Source organism: Nuphar pumila, chromosome 9 (genome assembly GCF_984573655.1).
Source record: "Nuphar pumila chromosome 9, dmNupPumi1.hap1.1, whole genome shotgun sequence".
Lineage (NCBI taxonomy): Eukaryota > Viridiplantae > Streptophyta > Magnoliopsida > Nymphaeales > Nymphaeaceae > Nuphar > Nuphar pumila.
This window is the reverse complement of record NC_143257.1, coordinates 6148916-6168821: the sequence shown is the minus strand read 5'-3', so window position 1 is coordinate 6168821 and position 19906 is coordinate 6148916. Positions and strand designations below refer to the sequence as shown.

At 40.8% G+C, this 19906-nt stretch overlaps 1 protein-coding gene across 1 annotated transcript in view; it reads left to right on the top strand.

The window, feature by feature from the left end:
* The first annotated feature begins 4501 nt into the window (after positions 1-4501).
* The window catches only part of LOC149828309 (protein argonaute 1A-like), a 30013-nt gene continuing 14608 nt past the window's right edge, over positions 4502-19906 (top strand). The window contains exons 1-2 of the mRNA XM_090018154.1: positions 4502-4648; positions 4791-4993. Coding sequence (XP_089874280.1) covers positions 4502-4648; positions 4791-4993 — 350 coding nt within the window. The remainder of the gene's footprint in view (positions 4649-4790; positions 4994-19906) is intronic.

The window sequence follows — 19906 nt, the reverse complement described above, 5'->3', positions numbered from 1 at the left end:
CAAAATGTAGTTTAGTTCGCCTCAGGGGTCAACCCTAGCTTGCAGAGTAGACTTTTGAGTCTAAGTCTTCAGTTCTGTGTCTCAAATGTCGACACTTAGCTTGGAGAGTTGACACCCTCGAGTCTTAACACCTTTTAGTTCTGTATCTCGAGTGTCGACACCCAACTTAGGGAGTTGACACTTCTCTCCTATAAGTGTTGATCCTTTTTTTACTAAGGGTCAACTCTTGCAAGGTCTTTTGCCATTTGACCCATAGACAAACATGAGTAGACTCTTGATAGGCAAGAGTCGATTCTTGAGGTGCTATGATGTTTTGTTTAACTCAATGTTTAAGGACTTCTTCATCTATATTTCTCATGCATTCTTTTTTGAATAAAACAACATTCTTACATGCATTGCTTTACAAACACAATGCTTTACAAATCAAACGAAGCATCACCAAAAAAATCATTTTGACTTTTCATGCAAATAAGACTTGTTTCACATGCATATACGTGAAGCAACATGTTATTGATTTGATAAATAATGCAATATACTTATTAATATATGAAACTTTATTATGTAGGTAACATGGTGCCCTTACAAAAAAATGAAGATAATGACATGGATGTGGTTGTCCATGTGATGAAGCTCACTAAAAAGGATAAATTAATGCACAACATGAATAAAGTCAAACGATAAATGATGAGTCGAGTAGTGCTTCAACTTGGCTAAAGTATCTTCCTAAGGCATGATTAGAACCAATAAAAATGTTTGAATAGCCATACCATATCATAAGCATAACAAGTACTTGCATGGCCAATGTACCATTATTCTCCACCTCCTTAAGCGGAAATGTTTTTTATTTTTTTTAATATGTACTCAACTAAATTGAAAACAAAAAATTCTTATGTTGCTTGCAAATGCATGGGAGGATTCCATTTTTATCAATTTTGATCCAAATATTTACAATTTCCTCGATTTAGCCCTAAATATTGTGGATCCTACATCTCTTAAAGTATAGGGGACTCCTGTCTTTGTTGTGTTAAATTTCTTTGTAAGAGTTAAAGGGCTTTAGGGGAAGAAAGATGAGAATGAATTGAGTGTGAATGCATAAATAATAGGTTGATTGCCTACAAGTAAGGGTGCAAACGATTTGGGCTGGATCATACTAGATATAAATCTAAATTTGAAATGCAAACATTAGATATGAATATTAACTCGAATAGTATCCCAATAGGTTGAATCCGAATCCGAAATACAAGTGATAGTAATGGATCTAGAAAAAAAAAGAAGAAAAACATGCTAAAAAAATGCAAAAGGATCAAAATTTGTTTTGGATAAATTCTAGATCCAAATTAGAATACTGATATGAATCTGACTCGAATCCAAAAGTAATTCAATTGAACAGATCGGAATCCGACCAAAGTGCACTGTTGAATTTTAGTTAAAAAGATCAAAATTAAAAAATTACATTCAAACCCATATCTGATGTCTGACCATATCCGATCCATTTGAAATATTGACTTAACAAGAAGGAATGTGTAAAACCACTTTCATTATCATTTGTGTTCTTGGCAATGCTGTTAGTGCTGGAATCAGACCTATATAGTTTGTTTCACCAACTAATTCAGGTGAATTGGTCGATATCGATTCTCAACTGAATCGGCCAAAAAATAAATAAAAAAATATTACATGTCAGTCAAAATGCGACACATGCTAAATACATTAAAATAATATTTAAAATTTAATTTTAAGCTATTTTTTATATTTATTAAGAAATAACCAATTCAAGTCACTATCGCATCGATTTTCTGGCGATACGGCCGATTCAGTAAGATACACATCCGTACTGACAACACTAGTTCTTGGTATATGCATCTTCCTTTGTATTGCACTAAATTAAATGCAATTAATTTGCATAATAATTAAACAATCACTCCCCACCAGCATATCACCATGCATCCTGTAGATATGGTGACAAATACCTACAATTTTTTTTAAAATACATGATATGTTAATCATTATTTAAAAGACCCAAATATTGTATTATTTCATCTGAAATTGGGACAATATCATTTAATGAAAATATTTTAATTTTATTATGAAAATTATGATTCTATCAGATATATGAGAAATGGGTAGGTGCAAAATTTATACTTGCTAAATGATTTGTGTTAAATGGATTTTTCTGTATTTTTTTCGAAGTTCTGATCCCATAAATGTATTGGGCATGGTAGATTTACGAAGAATCTAGAACTAGATCATGTGTTTTTGATGAAAAAAAAAAAGATATTTGAAGCATAAAAAAATTACAAAGATTTTAAACGGTTAATTTTTCGAACCTTATAAAAATCCACCCATTGGTAGGAATCGTGCTCTTCAAGAGCTGATTCAAATAAAACCAAGTACATTGTTCACATCTGTAAGGTTTAGGGGTGGCAATCGTGTCGGGTTGGCGGGTCAGCATACCCCAACCCGAACCCGACCCGTTTATTAAACGGGTCGGTTGTGGCAAACACGAACCCGACCCATTTAATAAACAGGTAACCCGACACGACCCGCCAACCCATTTAATAAATGGGTTGGGTCGGGTAAACGGGTTCTCAGGTTCGCGGGTTGGGTTGATGGGTTGACGGGTCGGGTTGGCCCACCCACCTAACCCGTTTATTAAACGGGTCAGCCGGGTTGGCGGGTTGGCATACCCCCAACCCGACCCCGACCCGTTTAATAAACGGGTTAGGCGGGTCAACCTGTTTATTAAACGGGTTGGCTTAAGCCCAACCCGAACTCGCCTAAGAGGCGGGTTGGCAGGTCGTGTCAGATTTTGCCACCTCTAGTAAAGTTAGAGTTAAAAAAAAAAAAAACTTGAAAAACTCATTTAGCACCTACCTGTTATTTCTGATTTTTTTTTATTTTATTTGTTTTATATTTGCCGATATTTTCTGACAAAAACGCGAGAGAAAGGAATTTCAATTTCTCATCAGAAATTTGCTACAATTTATTTTGTCACTGTAGTAATGGAAGCCAATCACATTCCGTTCCCATGATACGACACGTTATCATTGCCCGCACTAATTTTGGTTAGCAATTTTGCGGGAATCCCAAATAGCGATACAGATTCAAACCCTATCTTTTCGGAAAATACCAAAAAGACCCTCATCGCCGGAAACCACGCCTTCAACGAAGGAGGACGTACAAGGCAGTTTTTAAATAGCCAAGGACATATGTGACTTTTTCAACTTCTGAAGTATATCAGTTTGGCAATGATTATGTCAAATTACTCAAAAGCCCTCAAGTGCTTCCTATTGCTTCAGTTTCCCAACGAACGAACAAAAAGTTCGGAAACTGAACGACGTCGAGCCCGGTCTGGTCGAGGACGAACCTCATTCTTCGAACGCAAGCACTCTCAACGGTCCTAGTCCGCGCGGTCAACGGACTCATACGCCTAGGGGGTTGATCGAGTGGTGCGGTGTTTGTGCGGTAAAAAGAGATAAAAAACAAGGGCAGGAAGGTAATAATCCAAACAACACGTCTCACGTCTCACAACTGCTCATGCACGCGCGCTCCGTCTAGGTCATTTTTTAAATATTACAGAAACACACTCGGTTGTTTAGTTATTACATACACCCGCCTGCTTTTATGCTTCACGATTCGGATACACGGTTAGTCCCGAAATCATTCGTTGGCTCTTTGTTTAGTGAGATGAAGTGACTAAAGTACCCTTATTTATGATTGTTTGATGAACTACCATCGTAATATGGCACGGGATAAGTTTTAAAAAAAAAACAAAAATGTCATTTTGGAATTTTAGTGGGTGAGCAAGTAGTTGAACGTCACAATCCGAGCACTAAATTTCTTTCTGTAAATAGATAATTATTCGGAGTCGCTTTCCGTAAATTATTCTTGCTCTTTTTCTCCCTCGAGTCCCTCCCTCCACCTTCCCCACGTCTGTTGCTTCCGTCTCTGTACACGTTCTCCACCTTCCCTCGTTCCTTCTCTGAGATGTTGTCTCTCTATCTCTCTCTTCCTTCTCGAGGAAGCTTCTAACTTATACCGGTACTCTGTCTGTTACTCTCATTCTCCTGCATAACTCTCTCTCTCTCTCTGTCTGAGTGTGTGTCGATACCATCAACCGGACGCGGTTGATCTATCGCTGATCGGATTCAGCGAGATGAACCCCCGTCACCGGAACGATCGGTCCTCCGAAACCTACTCCTCACGAGGGAGAGGGAGAGGGAGAGGTGGAGCTCCGGCTGGCCACCCTCAGCGCAGCGGCCACGTCCCTCGCCATGCAGGCCAGCCTTCTCCCTCTCCGCAGCACTCTCAGATCCACCCCGTCCCTCTGCCAACCCACGCTCCCTCGCCACCGCAGTCCGCTCCACGTCAGCCCGGGCCACCGCTGCCGGCCACTCCATGTCAGCCCGGGCCACCACCGCCGACCGCTCCTCACCAACCCTCGCCGCCGCCGACCGCCGCTCCTCAAGCGGCCGCAGAAGCGGCTGCCGAGCAGTTGGAGAAGATGACGCTCGCACCCGCTCCGGCATCGTCGAAGGCGATACGATTCGCTCCCCGGCCGGGGAAGGGGACGATCGGCGTGCCGTGTACGGTTAGAGCTAACCATTTCAAGGTCAATGTGCCAAGGGATATGGTCATCTATCATTACGATGTAGGCGCCTTTGCTTCCTCTTTCTTTGTCTCTGTTTTCCCTTAGCGAGTGAAATTGTTCGTACGTTTCTGAATCTAATCTCTCTCTCTCTCTCTCGCTCGCTCTTGGTGTGTGTATGTGCATGGTGCGTGCATGTGTGTAGGTTTCCTTCTCGCCCGAGTTGGCGTCGAGGAGGAGGGCGAGAACGGTGATGGCGGAGCTCGTCAGGTTGTACAGACAGAGCAATATGGGGAATAGCCTCCCGGCCTATGATGGCCGGAAGAGTCTCTACACTGTAAGAAAGTTGCCGTTCACGTCCAAGGAATTTGTCGTCAAAATCATCGATAATGATGGAACTTCTTTGAGGTAGCTTCTCCTTTTTCTCTGTTATTTTGTTTTCTTTTCCTTTCTCTGTTTCTTTCTCGTCCCTTTTCTTACCTGTCGCCATCCTGATGACCCATCGATCCATCTAATGTATATTAGATTGTGTGTGTCGAGACTGAAACATACAAAAAGTGTGTGTGTATATATATTTTTGTTATTTTTTTTGAAATTCTGATCTATATGCTTGTTTTTATAGAAATCACTTTTTGGAGCATTTGATTTCGATGCACTGATGTTTTTATAAGGTTTCGAAAATCAACGGCCTACAATTTTTATAAATTTTTGAGGCTTCAAGTACCATTTTTTTCCATCCTAAATGCATGATCCTAGTGTCTATTTCTAGTAAATCAATCACTTAGGCTGAAATTTCGAAAAAAGCACAGGAAATCCAATAACATGTTTCATTTAGCACCCATTTTGTAGGTTTTCATTTTCCTATATATATATATATATATATATTGTATGGTAAGAATAATCACCTAATATTTTTTTTAATTGTTAAGATGGGATTCTAGCCCGTTGATTTTGTCATGTTGTTAAGAACCTTTTTACTTGTTTTTTTATATTTATTTTCTTTTCAGAACTTTGTTTTCCATTATGTTCGACTACTGAAACAATTAGTTAGTTAAAGTTTGTGGCCTGCGAGGGCTCCACTTATCGGGTAGAGGGAACTCATGCACACGGGACGTCATGAGTTTAAAACCCATGATGTGCTTCCTTTGCCACTAGACCAAAGCTGGTGTGCTCTCTTGTGGGCAACAAGGCGGACTTGGGGTTGTACGTCAATGAGCTTGATGAGCGAGGTTGGGTTTTCTTTGGTTATCCCAAAAAATTTATTTTATGTTGTTCTATAGTTGCAATTTACTGTTAATATGCAATAACTCTTAAGTCTTAAATGATAATAATAATGTTGCTCGTTTAAGGTCTTACTTTCTATATTTTATTTTATATGTTCTAGAATTGTTAATACTTGAAATTACTCTATTAATCTCAACACAATCTCAAAACTATGACAAATAATTTTTTTTGATTTAATAATTGAAGGTCCATACATTCGGTTATAATGACATAACCATTTAAATACAAAAGCAGAATAAAAGAGTAGAGGCGAACCATACTTTTGATATAGCAGAGTCGCACTCCGTTACTAAGTCCTGTGAGTGACAGCAGTTCCTGAACTTACAATTGTAACCAAAGTAAGGAGGTCAGTTTACAACCCAGTATAATTAGATTTACAAATAGACACGACCGTTATAACTGTAGTGATATCTAAGCTCCTAGTCTTAGTTTAGTTTGCTAATTATGTACGCATGTTATTTATGAGTTTTACCTCCATTTATTGTATCTCTCACCTCATTCTCAAACACATACTTTACTCTAATCGGCTATTTCAGACGTAGCCTCTTCGGGCGTAGTAACCCATGTAAACAACCCCGAGTTTACAATGTTGGTCAGATATATGAACCACTCACAACAACGTAGTCTAAACCGACCTAGACTACCGACACTGGTGTTGTAGCTGCTCGTCGGGAGCTCAAGAGCTCAATTGGTAGCTAGCCGAAGAGCTAGGGTGGCTACACCTGCCCTCAAGGTGTTTCAAGGAGCTATACCTGCCTCCAAGGTTTTGTGGTTCATGCTACATCATATATGTGTCTAGTGGGTAATATTTTAACCCCTAAGGGTCACCTATGAACGTCTGAGATATTCTGAAGTTACTCACGAGGTATACATCTCAACATTTGTCCCAGACCATGCCTCCTAGTAGAGTCGCCCATCATGTTTTGTGTTGTCATCCTATACACAACTTTCTCTCAATATTCACATCTTGAAGTCAGTACATTATACAATCATCAATGTATATCCACTAACCACTTTTTAACACATGTTCATATGTCTGTTAAGGATGACAACCCACCACAGATTAATTCACGATACTTATAATGCCCTTTCCAAGGCATAAGCGTGACATTCCCCAAGGTAATACCTACCCCGAGACTCTGAAACTCTACCCTCAATTCTCACGTAACATATCAATCTCTTACCTGCAATCATGTCATACCACATTTATATCATAAATTAGGAAATATGCATGATCAGGTTTAAGCATCACACTTGAATTTTATAGATTTCTAAGCATGTAAAACAATCTCTATTAATAATAAACAAAACTAGCATACTTAAAGCACTTGGAATCACATTGAACGATGCCTAAACTATCTAGCATCTGTTTTAATAAACTAAAGAGGAATTTGCAAATGTTTACTTACTTGAAACGTTTGATATGAAATCAATGAATATCTTGTATCATCGTCAAAATTATTAAAATGCCTTTAGACTTAAATGCCAAACTCTGACTTTATTATTTCAGAGTTTGTCATCACATCTCTTGTTAATGGATCCTACTCAAAAACTAGAATCCAAAGATCTAACAATTACCTGAATTTGACTTCGGAGTATCAAGTTATGCCTTGTTTACTATGTAGGCATACCAAGGGCAAAAATGGTCTTTTTGCTCTTTCGACCAATCATAGCGACATCTATGTCGTCTCTACACCACTTCTTTATACCATGTCAACTTCGTATTAAATTTTAGATCCAAATCCACACTGATTCTAAAATGCATCATTTAGATTTTTAACTAAAATTTCAATTGGATCTTGGATCCGGTGTGCTTGATCCAAACCTGTTTGTGATGGTTTGGCATTTGCATGGTGTCCTTGCTAAACATCCTTGTCTCGGTCTAAATTGAGTTGGTCCGATCGGATCTGACTTGGGCCGATCGAGTCATTCTAACAATTATGAACCCGACTTGGTCTACTCAAATCGAATTGGTCTAAAACTAATTTAGACTTGACTCTATCCGGTTAGACCGAGTCAGTCCATTGCAATATACAAATTCGTCTCCGTCGATTCAGATCGAGTCAGTCTGTCAAGTGTTACAGACCTGACTCAGTCTGTCCATAGATTGAGTCAGTCTTATCAACCACCCAGGTCTGACTCGGTCCGTCTAGATCGAGTCGGTCTGTCAAGTAATCTAGACCCGACTTGGTTTGTTCAGATCGAGTCGGTTTGGCAATTAATCCAGACCCCATACCGAGTCTGTCTGTCAATTAACACAGACCTGAGTCGGTATGTTGTCTAACCCAGACCCGACTCGATCTGTCCAGACTGAATATAGGCTCGAGTCAGTTTGTTATATTTTTTTTGTATTTGACTTGGTCTGGCATGCCCAGACTGAGCCTGCCTAATCAGTCTTGACCCTGCTCAGTCTGGGTCATCCAGATTGATGTCCGACTTGGTCTGCAGAAATGCAGATCGAGTCTGCATGAAGTCTCTCAACAGTTCTAGCAACGCCTATTTTCGGACTGTTGCCATCTTCTGTAAATGGGGGGTGGCACTGTTGGCGATCGCTGATCGCTGGCGGACGTTGTCCCCCTCTCCTCCTCTAGTGACGGTAGCAGAGGGGCACCCTCCAAAAGTGGCACAGAGATAGGGTTTTCCCTATCCTTGTTTCACTGAAACTCGCCGGCAACTATGGAGTTGCCGGTGACTCAACGTTTAAAACAAAAGTGAAAAACGAAAGAGAGGTTGAGGAGGGCTTACCTGAGGTTGATGCTCCTTCCCGTTCTTCCTCTGCTCCTCTCTGCGATGCGGATACGAAAAGGGAGGAGCCCTCTCATGGCTTTTATAGCCTTGGGCTGTCGGTTACCCCCATCCCCCCTTTTCACACCCTCTTTCAAAAAATCGGGGGAACCGTTCTCCCCCCTCTTCTCCCACGATCAAGTTCGTGGGAGAGAAAGGGGGCGGCAGTTCCTCCTCTTCTCGTAACCGCCCCACGACGGGGAAGGCGTTACAATTCCACCCTCCTTACAAGAAGATTCGTCTCGAATCTTTCTCGAAAACAACTGAAAAAACTGTGCGTACATATCTGCATTATTTTCCCATGTAGCCTCATCCTTACTGTGATGCTTCCATCTCACAATGACCATCAGAACAACCTTGTTTCTGATATTGTGCTTCTTAAATTCAAATACCTTAATTGGTTCTTCCTGAATACTTATATCTTCTTCGATGTCCAACACCGATTCCACTGTATCCAATATATGTGAAGGATCTGGTACATACTTTCTTAACATGGATACATGAAATATATTATTTATCCTGGAGAGCGATGGGGTAATGCCAACTGATAGGCTGTAGACCCTATCCTTTTCTAAATTTTAAACGGTCAGATATACCTTGGACTTAATTTGCCCTTTTTTTCGAATCTTATTACCCCTTTAAATAGTGATATCTTCAAGAAGACGTGATCACCTAACTTGAATTTCAACTCACGTCGCCTCTTATCTGCATAACTTTTTTGATGACTCTGGGCTTCTTGGAGTCTTTCATGGATAAACTTGACTTGATCTTTCATTTGTTGCACAAACTCAGGTCCTAAGGTTTTTCTTTCACCTACTTGGTCTTAGCATAGAGACGTTCTACGTCTCCCATATAAGGCTTCGTATGGAGCCATACCAATACTGGCTTGAAAACTGTTGTTATAGGCAAATTCAATTAGTGGCAGAATCTCGTGCCAAGAGTCACGATACTCCAGTGTACAAGCTCACAATATATCTTCCAATGTCTGAATGAGTCTTTCTGATTGCCCATCTATAGGTGGGTGGAAAGCTGTACTCATTTTTAACTGAGTTCTCGTTGCTTCCTGAAAGCTTTGCCAAAAATTGGAGGTGATTTTTGAATCTTTGTCAGAAATAATGGAGTCTGGTACTCTGTGCAATCTCACTATCTTTCTAATGAAGAGACGAGCCAACTGTTCAAAAGAGCGCGTTGTCTTGCACGCGAGAAAATGCACAGATTTGGTCAGTCTATTTATAATCACCTAGATTGCATTTAATCTTTCTTTGGTCTTTTAAGGAATCCTGTGACAAAATCTATCGTTATATCTGTCCACTTTCATACAGGGATTGGTAGCGGTTGCAATAGTCCACCCGGTCTTTGATGCTCAATCTTTACTTGCTGACATATTAAGCATCTATTGACAAACTCAACAACATTTTTCTTCATTCCGTTCCATCGGAAATTATTCTTTAAATCCCTGTACATCTTTGTACTTTAAGGGTGAATGAAATACCTGGAATAGTGTGCTTCGGCCAGTAATTGTTTTCTAAGTTCTTCATCCTTAGGAATACATACACGATCTCGAAATCATAACATACTTTGGTCATCTACTTTGAAATTTGGATCTTCACCATTAATTACTATTGACTTGATTTCTTCTAACTCTTGATCTAAGAGTTGCTTCTCTTTGATTTTATCTCAAATTTCTGATCCTAAGGTCGCCTGAACAAACATCAATCAACCCGAAAGACATCACACTTCTGCTTTTTGCCCTATAATGTTCACTAGCAGATTTGATATGGATAGTCTAGTGACTGATTCTGCTTTTCGACTGAGTGTGTCAGCTACTACATTAGTTTTCCCTGAGTGATATTTCAGTTCAACAGTCAAAATCTTTTAGTAATTTCAGACATCGCCTCTGTTTTATATTCAATTCCTTTTGAAAAAATAAATATTTTAAACTTTGATGATCAACGAATACCTCAAATTGTTCTCCATATAAATAGTATCGTCATATTTTTAGTGCAAACACTACCGCCGCTTATTCCAGATCATGAGTTGGATAATTTATCTCATATACCTTTAGTTGTCGTGAGGCGTATGTGGTAACCCTATTGTGTTGCATCAAGACGCAACCCAATCCTTTATGCGACGTATCGATAAACGGTAAAACCACCAGTGCCAAAATGTAGAATTAACAATGGTGCAGTGGTTAATCGCTTTTTGATCTCTTGAAAGCTTTTCTTGCACTTTTCATTCAATTCGAACTTCACATCTTTCTTTGTCAACTTAGTCACGGGAGCTGGCAATATTTAAAATTCTTTCACAAAGCACCTGTAATAACCTGCTAACCCCCAAGAAACTTTGAATTTCTGTGGCATTCTTGGGTGTAGGCTAGTTGGTCACCGCTTCAACTTTTGCTGGGTCCACCATCACTCTTTCTTTACTAATGATATGTCCCCAAAAAAACTTGATTAAGATTCTGGGCACACTTAGAGACCTTAGCAAATAACTTATGATCTCTAAGTATTTGCAAAACAATTCTCATGTGTTTTGCATGTTGTTCCTTACTGGCCGAATATATGAGGATGTCGTCCACGACTACCACCACGAACTTGTCCAAGAATGGTTTCAACACTCGGTTCATTAAATCCATAAATGCAATCAGGGCATTCGTTGGCCCGAAGGTTATGACCAAGAATTCATAATGACCATATCTTGAGCGAAACACTATCTTGACAACATCCTCTTCTTGGATTTTTAGCTGATGATACCCAGAACGTAGATCCAATTTAGAAAAACAGGTTGCACCTTGTAGTTGATTAAATAAATCATCTATTTTTGGCAGAGGATACTTGTTATTTATTGTCATTGCATTTAATTTTCTGTAATCGATGCACATACGCAGTGATCTGTCTTTCTTTTTCACGAACAAGATCGGTGTTCCCAAAGGTGACACCGTTGGTCGGATAAATCCGATATCCAATAACTCCTGCAGTTGATCCTTGAGTTCTTTGAGCTCAGTAGGTCCCATCCTATATGGTGGAATAAAGATGAGTGTCGTACCTTGGAGCTAGATTTATCTGGAACTCGACTTCCCTATCAAGTGGAAGTCCTGAAAGTTCTTAAGGGAAAACATTCATGAATTCTCGCACAATTTCTACCTTTGTAGCTAAGAGTTTATCATCAACTTTGGTCTTCATATAAACCAAGTACCCAATACGACCCTTCTGTAGATACCGGTTGGCTTGACGACATGAAATAATGGCCGGTTTCACAAGTTTTCTGACACCCTGAAAGGTGAAAGTTGAGGTTTTTGAAAGTGCAGTAGGATCGAGGCAACGAGCACTAGAGGGGGGGTGAATAGTGCTTTTAAAAATTGTCTGCAGAATATTAACGAATTTTGCAATTTGAAAAGCAAACACACAAAGAATACAGAATTTATCCTTGTTCGGTCTATCTCGACCTACATCCAGTCTCCAAGCAAAATCAGCTTGAGATTTCCACTATCAACCTTGTGTAACTACAATATCATACAAATCAAATTCGGTTCCACTTCCAGTAACACACCTACTGAAAGCAAACAACTCCTTTAAACCAAGGTGTCATTCCTTTTACAGAAAATAAGTAACAACTTACAATACAACCTATGAGCCTTTCTTTTGAATGCAAATGAGATGCAATTGACTTTTGAGGTTGTTGAAATACTCTACTCACGAATTCACCATCTCTCAAAGGAATTTGAGTGAAAAGCTGAAGTGAAAAATATCACGTGAGTGGTAAAAAGAATATGAGTGAAGAGCAAAGAGTAATTGATTCAAATTGATTGAATTGAAGTTTTTTTTAGTGTAAAATGCACTCATATTTATAGTTAAAGTTTTTCATATGTTGAGGGTATGAAAGGATGTCAAAACAGTCCATTTTGAACGATCAAAACGTTTGAAAAATGAAAAGACACGCCTTTTTTGAAGTTTCAGGAAAAATGGAAAAATTAGTGGACTGGAACAGTAGTTAGTCGACTAATAGTTAGTTATTAGTAGACTGACAGTTATCGTCGGTCGACTGATCTGTTAATCGAGCCGTTTGAAAATCTGAACTTTTGAAACTTAGTCGACTAGAGATAAAATTAGTCGACTGATAATATCATCAGTAGACTGAAAAACCTTTTAGTCGACTGCTGCTAAAATCTTCTGAAAAACATACATTCTGTCCGGTCGACTGATAAAAACATTAGTCGACTGCTGCTAATTTTTTAGAAAACACATGTTCTGTCCAGTCGACTGATAAAACCATTAGTCGACTGCTGCTAATTTTCCAGAAAACAGACATTCTGTCCAGTCGATTGATAAAACTTTCGGTCAACTAATTTGACAAAAATGACTTTTTAGAAAATATGGCGCGAAAGGATTAGTCGACTGGTGAGTCTATTGGCCGACTAATAAACATGAAAATTTAAGAAAAGAGTTTTCTAAAAAGATTTTCATGAGGGGTTCTTTTAGAAAAGTTTTTCTAAAGACTCTTTAGGTGAAATGCAATCTAAATATGCACTCTAAGTAAGGCTCTTACAAGAATCTAAGTCTTTTAATGAATTTAACATTTGCACACTAGTCTTCAAAGATTTTTCATCGAATTCTTCAATGTCTTCATCGCCTTAGCTGAAATGCAGTTGATTTCACTTGCTCATCATCAAAACCTTGTACTTGAAGTATCATGTACGGCTTTATTGTCGTAACAGTTTTAGGGTGTTGAAAATCGATGTTTTTTCTTCGGCAATTAATCATTGCATAATGGTTAGATAACCAATCCATGCCCAAGATAATGCCCAAGATAATGTTCACTCCCTTAAAGTCCAATATTAGAAGGTCTACCAGCAATAGACGTTCTTTGACTTGTACTTTGCATCCTTGGATGACTTAATCTACACACTGACTTTCCTACTGGTGTCTCTACTTGGTACTTTATTTCTAAAGGTACAGGTGAAACATGTAATAATACCACAAAAGTAGGGGTAGTGAAGCTATATGTAGCACCCGAATCAAAGAGAACATGTGCACTAACACCAGAACTTAGGAGTGTACCTTCCACTACGTTCGGGCTAGCTAAGGCTTCCTGTAGAGTCGCAGCATAAACTCGGCCTGGAGTAACTGATTTCTCTCTAGGTTTTGCTTCTTCTCCCTGTTCTGGCTGGGGACATTTCCTTGCAATGTGTTCTATCTGTCCGCAATTGTAGCATTTGATATTCTTTTCGTCGCAACAACCTTCATGCTTGAAGCAGCAGGTCTTACAATTGCTATTGCCCTTAGAAGGTGGTCCTCTGTATCGAGGTTTTTTAGCTTCTGGTTGTCCAGGCTTTTTGTCCTGCTGCTTATTGTTGTTTTCTGCACTGCTTTCCTCCTATGCCTTAAGAAATCTACTATTTTCTTGCCTTTTTTTGAAAAAACCACAGGACGACGAACCGGTTTGTCCGTATTGTACTTGCTTGGGTTTCTCTTGCGCCTTTGGTTTTGCTATTCGGGCATCCCAAGACTCGTAACGTGATGCCATCTCTACCAGTCTGTCGAACCTCTGAATTTGCAGAGGTCCCACCATCCTTAGAATCTCAGGCTTTAATTCGCGCTCGTATAGCTTGTATTTTTGCTTTTCTGTGGATACCAAAGCCTTTGCAAATCTGGATAGTGAATTAAACTTGGTGGTGTAGGTCATCACACTAGTGCTTCCCTGTCTGAGTTTTCTAAACTCTTCTTCTTTCTCCGTTCTCTCAATCTTGAGGAAAAATTGTCTATAGAACTCGTTTCCGAAAGTAATCCAGGGTATAAACTCTCCACTTCCCAGGACATCTCTAATGGATCGCCACCAGAACTCTGCATCCCCAATTAAGTTGGATGCCACGACCCATGCTTTCTGGTCATCTAGGCACTGTATTGCATCTAGTGTTTTTTCTGCTTGAAATCATCAATTTTTTGGTTGTCACTCATCCATGAGTTTCGTCGAAGGTGGGCACTCTCATATTCTTGAACTTCTCAGCCCAAGAACTGCTTCGTGACGTTACTTGGTTTTGGCTTTGATGCAACAAATTTTATAATGGCTCATACAAAATTCTTTCTATAGCATAGCCAAGAGGCACGCCACTACCAACTGTAGCACACTCGTGTTGAGGTGAAACTGGTAAAGCATCTCCACCTTCTGCTCTCATGCTCCTTGGAGGCAGGTTGCCTGATGCCTGTGTAGACACAGGACCAATGGGGCTTGCGACACTTCTCCTTGCAGAACCCTCATTCACATGCCTCGCTCGAGAAGGGCCTGCTTGTCTCCTGCTTACTTGGGAACCTCTTCACTTGTACACTGTTCCCTGACAAATCCTCATCTTGCAACATGAGTAGAGTGATTACTGAAATATTATATTTGCTTACTCATTCATATTCTCGCAAGTTTGCACATTCATCATAAGAAATTTACTATTTATTAAAAAAAACAATAATTTTACAACTTTTCACGAGTTCTTTCGTAATACAATCCGTTACTTACTACGAATTCTAGGCCACCATAGGCCTTTATTACATGACTTAAACAAAAACATCATAAAACACTAAGGTGTAGGGGTACTAGGGGTGTAAATAGGGTCTTCTTCGTCCTCAAAGTATGAAGGAACCCTAACCGGTGCTGACACTGTCATGTTGCTAAAACCCCGTAGGTATGCGTGCCTATTCATATGCCCTCTATCTCCCCTCAGTAGGACCATTCCTCGAAGAGGTTGCGCATATTCTCTTGCTTGTTCCTCTTCTATGACATTAGTGCCCTTGATTTGTTGTTAGGGATGGCAGTGGACCGGGGCGGGGGACAAGGTCTCCACTCCCGCCCCGTCTCTAAAATGTAACCTTCATCCTCGGTCCACCCCCGTGACGGGGGAGACTTTGGAGCTCCACCCCCGCCCCGTCTCAACATTCTAATCCTCACCCGTCCTCGCCCCATCCCGTCCCCGTCCCCGTCCCGTCCCGTCCCCGCAACCGAATCACGTAGTCAACACAAATCTACTGTACACAACAGATACAAAACTCAACCACAGACCTGTAACAAGACGATACAAAACCGATAAACGATATTTTGAAAACCCTAATTCCGCTATAAGAGTTCCGGCACAGATCGACTTAGAAAGAACGAAACGATATCACAAGCCTAAGAGAAGCGAAGCAAAGAAACAGGAAGACAGTGAGGAGAGGGGTCGGCGACGACACTGGTCCGACGATGCAAGGCCACAGACGGGGAAAGGAAAAAGAAAAGAGGGAGGAGATGGCACCACAGAGGAGGCTCATGGCAGTGGCACAAGGCATCGACAGAGATGGAAGGAGGGAGAGATCGTTTGGTGTCGGCCAACGGTGGTCGGCGACGGCCCGACTCCAATGATAATGCGGATGGGGAAGGGGAAGAGGCGACGGCCCGGCTCGACGGCTCCAGGGTTAGGAAATTAGGGAGGGGAGTTAGGGTTAGTAAACAGTAAGAAAAATATAAAGGGTTGGGGGCGGGGATGGGGTGGGGCCGGAACGGGGATGGGGCGGGCCGGGACGGGACGGGACGGGGATGGGGCGGGGCCGGGACGGGGATGGGGCGGGGCGGGGCCGGGCTGGGACGGGGATGTGCCAGGGCTGGGCTGGGGCGGGGATGGGGCGGGGGAACGTGCCAGTCCATCCCCGCCTCCACCTCCGGACGGGGATGGATTTTAACCTTCGTCCCCGCCTCCATCCCCGTTTCATACCCTCCATCCCCGGTCCAAACGGGGCGAGGCGGGCAGGGCCCCGCTTTCCCCCGGTCCACTGCCATCCCTACTTGTTGTACCACCGACCTTTGAATGCTCTGGTGACAAAATGTTTCGGGTTGTTCCTGACTTCTCCTCTCGCTACCGGTACGTGTAGCGTTGCTTGGTCCAACCTTATTTTGGCCGAAGCAAGACCTGCTGCAACCCGAACAACATGTTGCAGCTCCCTTACCACCTCGATTTGCCAGTGATCCTCTCTTGACATGCCTGTATCGAGGACGTCCTCATGACCCTCGCGATCCCCCAGCGGGTGGTGCTACCCCTTCTTCTTCTACATTGTGCTCTCGGTTCTTGATTATAATCATTACTGGAGTTGGGGGAGGAATGAGAGGTATCATACTCCCAATTACCCTAGTGACATCCATCATAGCCGTCACAAAGAGCGAGAGGACGACAACTATTTGGTCCATCTTGATCACTTCGTGATGCCTTCGCCTTGTTGAGCTCCTATTGCCTCTATGGTCTTTCTCATTGCCACTATTACTGTTAGCGTCCATTCCTGCTCACATGAGATACTCATTAAGTTCATGACTCACATTGACCTTCCTATGACTCTTTTGCCACTTGTTTATTTGGATGGTTCTAATTTTCATTCTTTTAGGACCTTCAAATTATTTCAAATCCAATAAAATCTTTCTTTCAAAATCCAACCTTTCTAAAAAACTTGGCTTTGATACCACTTTTAATGACCCGATCTGGCGCCTCTCGAGCTTGGGTTCGTGAATTTTAGTTTCCAAAGGGAAATTACTTTAATAATCTCAACACAACTTTAAAACTATGCCAAATTTGTTTTTTTCATTTAATAATTGAAGGTTCATAGATCCATTTACAATGACATAACCATCCAAATACAAAAGCAGAATAAAAGAGTAGAGGCGAACCATACTTCTGATGTGCTAGAATCACAGTCCGTTACTAAGTCCTCTGAGTGACAGTAGTTTCTGAACCTACAGTTGTAACCAAAAGAAGGGAGTGAGTCTACACCCTAGTAAGATTACATTTACAAATAGATACGACTGTTACAACTGTAGTGAGCTCTAAGTTCCTAGTCTTAGTTTAGTTCGCTAATTATACACACATGTTATTTATGAGTTTTACTCTCATTTACTATACTTCTCACCTCATTTTCAAACACATACTTTACTCTAATAAGCTATTTCGAACATAGTCTCTTCAGGCGTAGCAACCTATGTAGACAACTCAGAGTCTATGATGTTGGCCAAACATATAAACCACTCACAACGTAGTCCAAACCAGTTCAGACTACAGACAGGTGTTGCAGCTGCTCGCCGGGAGCTCAAGAGCTAAATCTGTAGCTAACCGAAGAACCAGGGTGGCTATACTTGCCCCCAAGGTTTTATGGTTCATGCTACATCTTACACGTGTCTAGTGAGCAATGTTTAACTCCTGAGGGTTACCTGAGAACGTCTGGGATATTTCCAAGTTACTCACAAAGTACACACCTCAACATTTGCTGCAGACCATGCCTCCTAGTAGAGTTCCCCATAATGTTCTGTGTGGTCATCATATACATAATTTTTTCTCAATATTCACATCTTGAAGTTAGTGCATTATAACACATGTTCACATGTCTGAACTGTTAAGGATGACAACCCTCCACAGAACTGTTAAGGATGACAACCCACCACAGATTAATTCACGATACTTACAATGTACCTTCCAAGGCATAATCGTTACATTCTCCAAGGTAATACCTACTCTGAGACTCTCAAACTCTACCCTCAATTCTCAAATAACACATCAATCTCTTACATGCAATCATGTCATGCCACATTTATATCATAAATCAGGAAATATGCATGATCAAGTTTAAACATCACACTTGAACTTTATAGATTTCTAAGCATGCAAAACAGTGTCTATTCGCAATAAAAAAACTAACATACTTAAAGCACTTGGAATCACATTGAACAATGCCTAAACTAGCTAGCATGTGTTTTAATCAACTAAGGAAGAATTTGCAAATGTTTACTTATCTAGAACGTTTAAATTCCAATTCTCAGTTTCACGCAAACTTTGATCTGAAATCAATGAATATCTCGTATCATTGTCAAAATTATCAAAATATTTTTGGACCTAAATACCAAACTCTGACTCTATTCTTTCAGAGTTTGTCATCACATCCCTTGTTGATGGATCCTACTCAAGAAGTAGAATTCAAGAATCCAAAATTCAAGAATCCAAAAATCACCAGAATCCGACTTCGGAGTACCAAGTTATTCCTTGTTTACTATGTAGACATATTAAGGGGAAAAATGTCCTTTTTGCTCTTTCGATCAATCATAGCGACATCTATGTCATCTCTACACCACTTCTTTACACCATGTCAATTTCGTATTAAATTTTGGATCCAAATCCACACTGATTTCAAAATGCATAATTTAGGTTTTTAACCAAAATTTTAATTGGATCTTGGATCCGGTATACTCGATCCAAACCTGTTTTTTATGGTTTGACATTTGCATGGTGTCCTTGCTAAATGTCCTTGTCTCGGTCTAGATTGAATCGGTCTGATCGAACCCGACTTCGTCTGACCGAGTGATTCCAACAATTATGAACCTGACTCGGTCTACTCAAACAGAGTCGGTCTAAAACTAATTTAGACTTGACTCGATCCGGTTAGATTGAGACGGTCCATTGCAATATACAAATTCAACTCGGTTTGTCCAGATCGAGTCGATCAGTCAAGTGTTACAGACCTGACTCGGTTCGTCCATGGACTGAGTCGGTCTGCCAAGTAGTCTAGACCCGACTTGGTTTGTTCATACCGAGTCAGTCTGTCAATTAATCCAGACCCGACTCGGTTTGTCTGTTGCCTAACCTAGACCCGACCCGATCTGTCCAGACCGAGTCGGTCTGTTTGTCAATACAGACTCGACTCAGTCTGTCATATTTTTTCTGCATTTGACTTGGTCTGGCATGCCCAGACTGAGTTCACCTGATCTTGACCTCGCTTAGTCTAGGTCGTCCAGACCGATGGCCGACTCGGTATGCAAAAATGCAGACCGAGTTTGCCAGAAGTCTCTCAACAGTTTTGGCAACACTGGTTGTCGGACTGTTGCCATTTTTTGTAAATGGGGGGCAGCACTGCTGGCGATCGCCGACGGATGTCGTCCCCCTCTCCCTGTTTCAGCATTTAAAACAAAAGAGAAAAATGAGAGAGAGGGTGAGGAGGGCTTACCCGATGCTGGTGCTCCTTCCCGTTCTCCCTCTGCGTTGCGGATGGGGAAGGGGAGGAGCCCCCCGTGGCTTTTATAGCCATGGGGGTGTATGTTACCACCCCCTCTCCTTTGTTAAAATATGTGTACTCGTACACATATATGTTGAAATATAATCCTTAAATGTACATGTATATATTTATATATATATATATATAAAGATATGTATACATACATATATATATATGTATACGTATCTCTATTTATATATATATAAATATATAT